Genomic DNA, 12,430 nt, shown 5'->3' with positions numbered 1-12,430 from the left:
CATCAAATCCATGAATGCTGCTGGAGCATTGGTTAGTCCAAACGACATAACCAAGAACTCGTAGTGTCCATATCTCGTTCTGAATGCAGTCTTCTCAATATCTTGATCTCTCACTTTCAGCTGATGATACCCTGACCTAAGATCGATCTTTGAGAAATAGCTCGAACCTTGTAGCTGATCGAATAGGTCATCAATCATTGGCAAAGGGTACTTATTCTTTACAGTTGCCTTGTTCAGCTCTCTGTAGTCTATGCACATTCACATGCTTCCGTCTTTCTTCTTTACGAATAGCACCGGAGCTCCCCAGGGTGATGAACTAGGTCGAATGAAACCGTTGTCCAACAGCTCCTGAAGTTGCGTCATGAGCTCCTTTATCTCCGTCGGTGCTAATCGGTAAGGTGCCTTTGCTATCGGTGTTGTACCTGGTAACAAGTCTATCCGAAACTCCACTTGTCTATCAGGTGGTAATCCGGGAAGATCTTCGGGAAAGACTTCCGGATAATCACACACAACCGGTATATTCTGTACCTCTTTCTTTTCCTTCTTAGCATCGATTACGAATGCCAAGTATGATGCACATCCCTTGGACAAACATTTTCTGGCTTTCATCAGGGAGATGATTCCATAATTTACTCGGCGTTTGTCCCCGTACACCATAAATGACTCTTTTTCGGGTGGGTTTACCCTTACTTTCTTCTTTCGGCATTGAATCTCAGCATCATTGGCGCTAAGCCAATCCATACCCAAAACGATATCGAAACCGTTCAACTCTATGGGAAATAGCTCTTCGTGGAATTCGTTTCCGTTTAGGTCGATGACGATGTTCCTAATACGGTTACTAACAGGTACGAACTTGCCACTGGCAACTTCCACAATTAGGGCATTATTAAGTTTTTCTACAGGCAATGCTAATTTCCCACCAAATTTATGCGACACAAAGGAATAGTTGGCTCCGGAATCAAATAGTATATTGTAAGGAAATCCATTTACAAGAAAGATAACTGAAGCGACGTCTGCTGCCTCCTTTGCAGCCTCGAGCGTCATCTGGAAGGCTCTTGTCTTCGGCTTTGGTGGAATGTTGGGTCTTCCCGCCTCCTTTTTTTTCAGGCAGTCCCTCGAAATGTGCCCTTCCTCGCCACACCCATAACAGACTTTCTTGGTGAGGGTGCATTCATTGGCATAGTGCCCGGTCTTTCCACACTTAAAGCAGGTGACTTCTCCGTCGCATTTTCCGGAGTGCTTCTTCTTGCACTTGTCACACCACTTTGCTTCGGCTCCTCCTCCCTTCGAACCGGACTTCGAGAATTTACTTTTCTTATTGGACCTTGAAGATCCATCGAATTTCCATTTCTCACCAACCTCGACCCTCTCCAGATCCCTTTCCTTTTGCTGGATCTCCACATTCTTAGCTGCTCGAACAGCTGATTTCAGAGTGGTTGCCATCTTGACTGTCGGACCAAAAAGTCGACTGGCAGTCCATTTGTGAACTTCTCAATTTTGGAGAGTTCGGTTGGCACTAGGTATGGAAACAATTTCATCTTCTCCGTGAATGCAGTAGCGTAGTCGTCAACGCTCATTCTCCCCTTCTTCAGGTTTGGGAACTCATTGTTCAGATCAATCAGATCTATTTCTGAACAGTACTGCGCCTTCAGTTGTTCCAAGAACTCATCCCATGACATATTTAGGGCTTCTCCTCGCGGCATTGTATCTGCCAGTAACTTCCACCAGCTCAAGACTCCAATTTTTAGTTGTCTTACTGCGAAGACGGTCTTCTGCTTCTCGCTACAGCTGCAGCTCTCGAACACCATCTCCATTTCGGAGATCCAATCCATAATCTCAACAGGCTTTGGGCTTCCAGAGAGACTTGGTGGCTTGGCACCCAAGAAGTTCTTATACATCCACCCATCCTTGTTGTTTCCCCTCTCCGGGTCATTCCTTCGTTCTCTTTGAGTCCCAACTTGACTCACATGGCGGCTATAGTTCCCTTCCTCCTATTGCTCGGGACTCAGTTCGGGTTGCTCAACGGGCATGGTAGGTTCGTCCCTATTTGCGTGCAACATCTGCTTCATTTCCTCCCTTTGTTCTGCTAACATACCACGAATCATGGCCTGTACTCCAGCCATGGTGATTGGCTTGGGTGCAACTTCTACTACAACAGGTATTTGCTGAATCATTGGGGGTTGATTCCTATTCCCATTCGCATTCCCAGGTCCACTGCGGGTTCTTGTCATCTTGATCTATACACCGAATAAGGTGAATTTAGATCTTTATTCAGGATAGACGTTTAAATCATCCTTATCTCTCTGAAACGTTTACATGCTAGTTCTAATATTGTATTCGTACGTTTAGAATCCTAAACACATAAGGTTTCCAGATCCGGTCGGCAACAGACCATAGATCCGAACAAATAACAGCATGTTAAGCATAAAGCATTTAGCACACAAAAGTATTTAGGCAAAATTCCTAAAATAAGCTAGTGCTCACACCTCACAATCATCGCTTAGCATTCTAAGTTTAAGTCTAGAAATCCTACAAATTCCTAGTTCGCTTAAACTAATGCTCTGATACCAACTGTGACATCCCCATTTTCACGGCCAGAAAAGACCGAATTTTGTTTATGCTTTGTTTAAAAATCAGAGTAACATTTTAAATAAAAGTGTTGCGGAATTTGTTCCCAAAATAAAATATGATAAAGATTTATCAAAGCAATTCCGTAGAAATGTATTTCAATAAAAACCTCGGGATGTCATGTTCGATACAGATCAAAAGCATAAACAGTACAATATAAGACTTATTACATTTATTCATATCTACAGGCCTATATCCGTAATCTCTCATCCCAAACATCATATCTATACTCGTGCACCACTACCTGTAATACAAGAAACTGAGTGGGTCTGGCTTGGGAGCCTGGTGAGCACATAGGGTTTTCAACCCACAATAAATAAGTTTATTAATTTCATCAACCAACAATAACCCGATTACCTGTTCCCATTATCCTCACTTTACGTCCCTAAACATATATCATAAGGGACCTAGCCTAAGGATTATCATCGGGATGGACACTACTGCTAAGGGGTTCCTCAGCAATAAATGTCCTAAAGGCAACCATGAGGGGGATGGAGTACACCGGTGAACACATCGTTCACAAACACCTACAGGTTGCGAGCCTGCTAGCGTTCCACTGGACTGTCTAGAAGAGTCCGTGGTTGTCATCTATACTCCGCTAGATGACAGAATCAACAACAACAACATCGAGGCCTCTCATCATTTTATCACACATCGTATATTACATCTACCCATGTTTTACCCCAACATTTTGTAGATATAAAATACATATACAGTTTAAATCATTTAAAACATGTATAAAAATCTTTCATCAGCATAGACAGCAAGTATTCAGACAATATGCACACATAGCACGTAATTTATATTAAATACTTCATATCTATGTGTAAGATGAAAGTGACTATGCACTCACCTGTTAAGGTGGTGACTCGGAACTCGGACAACGCTTCGTTATCTCAAAATAAGTTTTCCCTTGACAAAACCTAGTATCAATACCACTAGGGTTTAGTCCAATGTTAACCGCGACTAATTAATACTCTAGCTATTATTATTATTATATAAGTGTTAAACAACACTCTATATAACTCATAATAATAGCCCAAATAATTATTTTAAGGTCCTAATAATGTTACTATAATTAATTAAAAGCTATATTAAAAATTGGGTAGGCGTAGCTCACTTACAGCGGATTTTAAAGAAAACCGGGCTTCGCTTGGAGCAGCGTTTCCGAACCGAAAGACCCTTTTTCTCGGGACTCTGGGAGCTTCGGGGCTTCCTTTGGATGCTAGGGGGTTTACCTAGGCTTAGGGGGGGTTAGAACCCTTAGAGAGAGAAAGTAGTGAGAGAAAGAAGTGAGAATGGAGTGAAGAAGAATGGCAGCCTCGCACTCCTATTTATAGTGTTGGAACTTCGGACTACGCTGGGCGTAGCCTTCGGTTACGCTGGGCGTAATGCTCGGATAAAGATACCAGATCGCATCCAACTGTCTAGCATATGCCAGTCTCGGAAGTGGATAAGAGCCGAAGTACGCTGGGCGTACTTGGCCTCGGACGCGGGGGGTATCTGCGAGGGGCGATGTGTCTTCATCCGGTGCGAGCTTATCGGACGGCTGGGATTCAGCCACAACATCGATCTTGTCACAGCTTCGCAAATTCACACTCCGACTTCTAAAAATCATAACTCTCACATACGAGCTCCGTTTTTGACGCTCTTTATATCCACGCGTAGGAAGGGAACGTACTCTACAACTTTCGTTTAGACTTCGTCGGCTAATTTTGACTTTATTTTAAAAGTTATATTATTAACAGGTCGGGACAGGATTGGTCCGTTAAAATCTCATAACTTCTTCATCCGACGTCCGTTTTCGTCTGTCTTTTTATCGTTACGCTACTATTAACGAGATCTTCGATTCTCGCTTAGGTTGTGTCGGCTAAAAACCGCTCGATCTAATATTCGAACTTCGGGTTGTACACTGCTAAGCCGAAACTTCGAAAAATCATAACTTCCTCATACGAAGTCAGATTTAGGCGTTCTTTTTATGGATGCTCTCGGTTTAACGTATTCTACGACTTTTGTTTAGATCGCTACGGCTAAAACTCACTCTATCGTAAATTCACTATTTACATTTCCCGGTGTCGTGCCGGTTCCGTTGCGAAACTTCGACGGGTCATAACTTCTTCGTTATAACTCGGATTTCGGCGTTCTTTATATCCCCGGAATCCTTGTTTCGACCACTACAACTTTATGTAAAGATATCGGGCTTATCTCACACTTTAATTTTGACGCTTATTTTTATCCTTTATTTATTATTCATTTATAAATAAGTAATAAGCACACAAATACACATAATTCACATAGTATTCAAATATTTCATTTTTATTATTTCAAAAGAGTTACAATAGTTGACCTAGACTATTACATCATCTAAAATGATTAGCCCCGAAACCCGGGCGTTACATATTTACAGCATGTGAGGCGTATTGGGCTGAGGGATGATATTAGTTTTTATGATTAGATAGCTTTTTCGAAACTTGTAATAGATAAACTGTAATTGACATTGGATGCTTAAATAAAAGGTGTTTTTATTTACTAGTATGGTACTGTCTCATGTCAATTGTTTTACTGTTGTTTCATTTTTGCATGTTTTGATTTCCAGAATAATTGGATTATTAAAACCATCAACAGTCGATCATACTTTAGAAGTAGGTATTGAAGCAAGACTGTCATGAATTTGGCTTGTAGATTGTCATAAATGGTTAGACATTGATATGACATTCATGAGTGCTCACAAGGTATAAGTATTGGATTCAACCCACGCTCACTAGTATCACTTCATGGAATTTATCTCGAGTGATCGTGAGACGATAATATCATATAATCTTCAAACCTAGATATATGAGTTGTTGACTATAAGTTGGTCGTATATTGACAGTACGAAAACGCATCGGTAACTCGATGTTATAAAACGTGTTGTTGTGTATGGCTCAGTGAATAGTCAGTACAAGCATATACTGTCAAAGTTTATCCGTTCCTTTTAGTCCTTGGAGGATTAAAAGCGATATATTGGGCCCCTCGATGATTTTGTTTTGACTTATGTGTCGGGCCCGGTCAGAACTAAATTGATGTGTTCGATTTAGTTCTATGTCAAACAAATCAGTAATCGGGAAACAAACTATTGGACAATAAGATTGAATGTGTTCCATGTGTTTTTCCGGCTGATATCTTGAGAACAGAGGATTCTATGATCACTTATCTAAAATGGTACGTCTAAGTTCGACAAAGGCATTTAAGAGCCACGATTGCTAATCGGATCCTGAAGTTACACTTACAACTATAGATATTAGACTTATCCAAGTGGGAGACTGTTGGATAAGGTGTCTAAGTCTATAACTATATTTGGTATGTACTTGACCCGAGAGTAGCATGGTCTATTTAGGTTGCACTTCACCGGGAGAATTTGAAGGATGGACTTTTGAGAAGAGGATAATTATGATTTATTAATATATTATAAGTTCTAATATATTAATATGAATTCATATTATTTAATTAGTATTGATCAAGAATTAATTTGGAATTAATTTTGTGATCAAAAGAGACTAATTAAATATATGGGGATTGATTGTGTAAATCATTCATTCTTATGAAGTTGGCTAATGATCCATGATTCCTTATGTTGGGCTAAACCTATGTGGTAACCCCTGGATACTCCATGGAGGGCTAAAACCCATGGAGCATGAGGAATGTGGAAAGTGATGCATATTAGGGTTTGCATGGTGTAACCCTAATTAAGCCACATTATATAAGAACCCCTCTAGCTAGCAAAATCGGACCTAAGCATACACACAAGAGTGCTAGCCGAAATTGAGTGCAAGTAATACTCTCTCAAGTTCATTCATTTGTTGGTGGTGATTTTTGGTTCCATTTGAGGCATTCACATTATTGGTGTTAGGCTCTTAAAGGCTTAAGGAATCAAGCTACAAGAAAAGGTATGTCATTCTACTAGTTTTTTGTATTACATATACTTAATGGTATGCTAGTTAGGATGAAACCTTGGAAAAATGAAAGTTTGCATGTATAATAGAGAAAACATATATCCAAGGTTTCTAGGGTTGCATGCACACCTTAGGAGTGTTAGAATGCTCAAAACCCATCACTGTCCAGGTGTGATTGGCTTTTAATGCTTGCAACTCTTCATTCATAGCTTTGACCCATTCAGACGATTGAGAAGCTTCTTTGTAATTCTTGGGCTCAATTTCTGAAGAGATAGAAATAGTGTAAGTCATGTATTGTGGTGATAAATTTGAATAAGGCACAACATCCGATAAAGGATATTTTGGTCCATTTTCCATAATGATGTTATTTATAATATTGCAACGGTAATCTTGTAGGTAAGATGGTGGTTTACGTGCCTGAATTGGTCTTGTAGGCTGTTGTGATGGCGCAGAAGGTTGTGATGATGAATTAGGTGAAGATGATTGAGGATGTGGATTCAATGAAGAAACAGGAGAAGAACTAGAAGAATCATGATCTGTTTGAAAAGAATCATCTATATTATAGGAATTGGGATTATCTATGGAATCAAAAGGATTGTGAGGAATATGCTTTGATGAATGTGTAAAAGGAAAAATATCCTCCTGAAATGTAACATCTATGGAAACAAAAATTTATTTTGTTTCAATATCCATCAACTTATAAGCCTTCATGCCCATAGGATAACCAATAAAAACAAAGCATCTTGCCCTTGGTGTAAATTTGTTTCTGGAACTAGGTAGAGTTGAAGCAAAAAATCTAAACCTTGAAAAATCAGGAGTGCAGTTATATAATTTCTCATATGGAGTAATGAATTTGAGAAGTTTAGATGGTGTTCTATTAATGAGAAAAGTGGCACAAGAAACACATTCAGACCAAAAAGAAGTAGGAACTATAGATTGAAAGAAAAGGGCTCTAGCAACATTAAGAATGTGTTGATGTTTTCTTTCCACTACTGAGTTCTGTTGAGGCCTCTCAACACATGAAAATTGATGAATGACTCCTTCCTTGTTGAAGAACTTTGTGAATGCTAATTCTTTAGCATTATCAGATCTGAACACTTTGATCTTGATATTATACAGTGTTCACACCAGTGCAAAAAAATTTGGAATGATTCCTTGAACTTCAGATTTATGCTTAAGAAAGTATGTCCACGTGAAACTTGTACAATCATCCATAATTGTAACAAAATATTTGAAACCTTTATAATCAGATACATGATAAGGACCACATATATCACAGTAAATGAGATCAAAAGGTTTATTAGCCACATGAATAAGAGAGTCAAATTTCAATCTCTTTTGTTTAGCCAAAGGACACACAGTACAAAAATGTTTATTCAAATCTTTATTTGAAAACAAACAACTATCAATGAACTTAAATTTCTCATTTGCAGGATGGCCAAATCTTTGATGCCAATGTTGAAGAGAAACAGCATGAACAGGAACTTCTTCAATCATATCTTCAAGCAAATAGAGTCCACTTTCAATCCTAGCAGTGCCAATCTGCTACTTGATTGAAATATGTTTCACAATATCACGATTGTGATAGAATGATACTTTAATCATCTTGTTTGCAACTAACATGGACACAGAGATCAAGTTCGACTCAAATTGAGGAACATATAAAACATTTTGAAGAACAATATGCTCATTGATCTTAATATTTCCCATATATTCTACTTGTATAAGCATATGATTTGGTAAACGAACTTTGGTTCCAAAGATTCGTTTGAGGTTTATGAAAACCTTTTTATTGTTACACACATGTCTAGTTGCTCCAGTGTCTAAAATCCAAATGTTAGATTGGTAAGTTCCAGACTCGCAAGTAAGAACATAATGAGTACCTGATTCTTTGTCATCAGCAGCAGTAACAAAGTTAATAGAAGCAAGTTGACCTGTAAGAACTGCTATTAACTGTTGACATTGATGTGTGGTAAGATTAGTAATGGAATCACTTGTATTATCCTCCTTGGCATTGTTGACTGGAACTGGAGCTTGATCAGAAACAGCATTAGCACGTGGATTGTCTTGATTAGAACGATAACCAGTTGGAAACCCATGGAGTTTATAACATTTGTCAACAGTGTGACCAGATATTTTGCAATGAGAACAAACTGGAGATGATCAGTTCTTTGAAAATGATTTAAACCTTTGATTTGAACTTGAGTTACTTTGAAACATTGAAACAAATGGGAGAATTATTGATGGATGGAATACTTATCTCTCTTTTACATTCTTCCTAAATCAATAGAGAAAAAATCTGATTAACAGTGGGAATTGGATCCATTAGGAGAATTTGTCCCCTAATTTGAGCATACTTCTCATGTAATCCCATCAAGAACATCATAGTGTGTTCGATATCCTTTGCCCCACAAGTACACAAACCACAGGTGCAATGAACTTCAAAATTAGACAATTCTTCCCATAGAACCTTCAATTTAGTGTAATAAGTGCTTACTGAATCATCTCCTTGAGTGAGATTCATCAGATCACACTTAATCTGAAAGATATGTGGACCATTGCTCTGCTGAAAACATTCCTTGAGTTCCTTCCAAATAGCAGAAGCAGTAGTCAAATATACCAGAAGCATAGATCTCTTTTGATATTGAATTCAAGATCCAGGACATAAAAATGTTGTTATTTCGATTCCATGACTCTAAACGATTAAATTCAGTAGGCAAAGGTCGTGGTAGATCTCTAGTAACAAAATCAAGTTTGTTCTTCATGGATAAAGCAATCGTCATCGATCGTGACCAAGAGGCATAATTGTCCCCTGTGAGAACTTGATTAACAAGCAATGCACCAGGGTTATTAGAATGATTAATGTAATACGGATCATCAGATGATCTAGCACCACTTTGGGAAGAACTAGGTGTAGAAACCGAAGGAATTAACTCAGACATGATCAAATATCAAAAATCACAAGAAAAGAGATGAAAAACAGAGTATGAATCACGAAGAGGAAAATTTTGAAGAATCATTGATATGATGAATTCGGAAGCAAAGAAAAAACTTCTCTGATACAATATTATCAGAGTAAAAACAAGATAGAAGAACCAAATGTTCAATGTATTGAATTCCTTCATAATGAATACAGAGTACAAAGCTTATATACAAGAAAGACTTAACTAACTACTAACTCATCATCTAACAGCTAACTAATGCTAGTTAAGTTAGTTAAATATGGTTAAACCATCTTCTAAGTGCCCGAAGTAACCAACTCTAACAGACTTACCATAACGAACTTTAACGAACAAAAAGTCAATATAACAAAAGTCAACATGACTTCCAATACCCAATGCAATATAACAAACACAAAAACAAAAAGGATGAAATTTTAATGTTGAAACTTCCAACATGTAGAATAGCATTGTTACAACTCAAAAAAAAAACTTACCAATGACAAGTATATTATACGATCTAAGAGTATAACATGCTTCCATTCCGGAGGAAACCCAATAAATCTAAACATATATGTGGTAAGGGTTGAGAGAAATTTCTTTAGAGGGATGGTGTAAATGAAAATCAAATTGACATTATATAGTGTTCAGAATTCAGAACCTCATGTTCCAGACTGAATATTTATTCGGTTAAGGGCAAAAATATTGGTTAAGTTTCTTGTTTTAGGCTATGAAGTGGGCATTTTTTCGTAAATATATCTATTCTTTACGATCTTTATCAAATTATAATTACAATAAAATTTGTTTGTCATTATTTGGATTCGATTAATGTTGATTGTTTATTGGTTATTATAGCAAACAAAAACCACATTAAATATCACATTTAACTCAAAAATATATTAAACATGGTTATTTCTTACGTAATAGGGAAAACCCTAGAAAAACCTCATGTATTTTACCTCAATGCTTAAAACAACCCTTATATTAATTTTGTGCTCAATTTAACCATTATTAAATTTTAAACCGTCTAACATAAGTATATTATCCGGTATATGCTATATATGATGTGCATATAATTCTAATGCTTCAAATATTGTGATCTCCTTCCTCATTTTTTAAGTTATATTACATATATTCAAGCTGCTATCAAAGCCTCCACCTGGAAAACCAAAATCACTAAACCATTAAACCCACCTCATTTACCGATTAAACCAACCACTTGAATACCTCTCGATTCTGGCACAAGAAAAAAATAGAAACCTATTTACCTGTTATATCATGTCGTCACCACTCTATTTGTTTCAGCCTTCAAAACTTCACCACCGAACTCACCTGAAACACCATACACCTCTCAGTCCTGTTGCAACTGAAATCTAAATCTGAAAAATTTACTTACCTGCTCAGTTACACCCTCCACAAACCCATCACAACCAAATAATTCCAACCTCCATCAAATCACCCGTACCTGCTCACTATCAAAACCAACATCACCAATATCATTAATCAAGCCGGAAAACAGAAAAGAAGAAGGAGAAAAAGAAATAAGAGTGACCCGAGACCCTCCTATTTCCGATAGAAACAAGAATAAGGAGAAAAGGAAATAAGAGTTTTTTTGTTGTTCCTGTGATTTTCATGTGCAGCAAAATGTTGGAATCCTAATGTTAGCCTATTTATTATTAGCCCACATGTTTATGGGCCCTTTAGTCTTTAGTCCATTAGCGTTTTGTCAAGCTAGTATTTATATCCGCTTTATTCTTTGTGTCCTTTATGTTTTTCATTGAGAACCTTGTAATTTCTCTCTATCATAATCATATGGAAATGTTATCATGGTATCAGAGCGGAGGTTTGATGCGTTGTTAGAAGACTTTGTAGCAGTCATCTGTGGCGCGGATCGATAGCAGTTTCGTTCAACCTGTTTGATGTTTCTTCATTGGTGATATTCGTTTGTTGTTGTTGTTAATTCGTTGTTGTTGCTCGATTTCTTGTTTCTTCGATTGATTGCTTCTGCTGTTTTGTTACTCCTCTCATTCTCAGTTTGTTATACTATTATTGTGGTTATTTATCCATTGCCAACATGACTGGAAAGGATGATTCCCTTCAGTCAATCAATACTCGTCTAGATGGAAAGAATTATATGTATTGGAGTTATGTTATGAAGAACTTCCTTCGTGGGAAGAATATGTGGGGCTATGTCACTGGTACTAAATCTAAACCCTCGGTGCATCAAGATGAGAATTTCGATTTGTTGGTTTATGCTTGGGAGACTGATAACTCCAAGGTCATTACTTGGATTAATAGTTCTATTACTCAGTCTATTGGTATGCAGTTGGATAAATATGACACAGCAAAGGAAGTTTGGAATCACTTAGAGAGACTGTATACTCAGTCCAACTTTGCTAACCAGTATCAGTTAGAATATGATACTCGTGCCCTTCAACAAAATGACCAGAGCATTCAAGATTTCTATACTACTATGTCTGATTTGTGGGATCAATTGGCTCTTACTGAATCTAAAGAGTTAAAAGATTTTGAGCCTTACATTGCTATAAGGGAAGAACAACGTTTGGTCCAGTTCTTGATGGCCTTGCATTCTGATTTTGAAGGCCTACGTGGAACGAGTCTTCATCGCTCTCCCCTTCCCTCAGTGGATTCTGTTGTTCATGAGTTGATTACTGAGGAGACTCGTATCAATTCTCATACGGATAAAGGGTTTAAAGCAACCTTCATTCCTACTTCCACCCCTGATATGCTTGTTGTTTCCTCTAATCAGTCTCTACAAACTTCAAGGGTTGCTTATGATGAGTTTGTATTCTGCAAACAGAAAAATCGTTGGAAAGCTCAGTGTTAATTGTTAGTTAACAAGGGTAAATCTGGACAGCCTTAGTCGGGACAACAAAAAAGGTTTGGTCAACAGAAGTTTCAGCCACGTTC

The 12,430-nt window shown here is 37.7% G+C and overlaps 1 protein-coding gene across 1 annotated transcript in view; it reads right to left on the bottom strand.

Moving 5' to 3' along the window:
* The window catches only part of LOC145127077 (uncharacterized), a 34,187-nt gene extending 24,685 nt beyond the window's left edge, over positions 1 to 9,502 (bottom strand). Inside the window, exons 1-5 of the mRNA XM_079062324.1 lie at positions 9,181 to 9,502; positions 8,157 to 8,713; positions 7,815 to 8,105; positions 7,308 to 7,664; positions 6,716 to 7,202 (exon numbers count right to left, since the gene is read on the bottom strand). Coding sequence (XP_078918450.1) covers positions 6,716 to 7,202; positions 7,308 to 7,664; positions 7,815 to 8,105; positions 8,157 to 8,713; positions 9,181 to 9,502 — 2,014 coding nt within the window. The remainder of the gene's footprint in view (positions 1 to 6,715; positions 7,203 to 7,307; positions 7,665 to 7,814; positions 8,106 to 8,156; positions 8,714 to 9,180) is intronic.
* Between the last annotated feature and the right edge of the window lie 2,928 nt (positions 9,503 to 12,430).

This window comes from Lactuca virosa, chromosome 7 (genome assembly GCF_052849685.1).
Source record: "Lactuca virosa cultivar CGN04683 chromosome 7, Lactuca_virosa_CGN04683_v6, whole genome shotgun sequence".
Classification (NCBI taxonomy): Eukaryota; Viridiplantae; Streptophyta; class Magnoliopsida; order Asterales; family Asteraceae; genus Lactuca; species Lactuca virosa.
The sequence above is the reverse complement of the archived record's forward strand: the minus strand, read 5'-3'. Positions and strand labels throughout refer to the sequence as shown.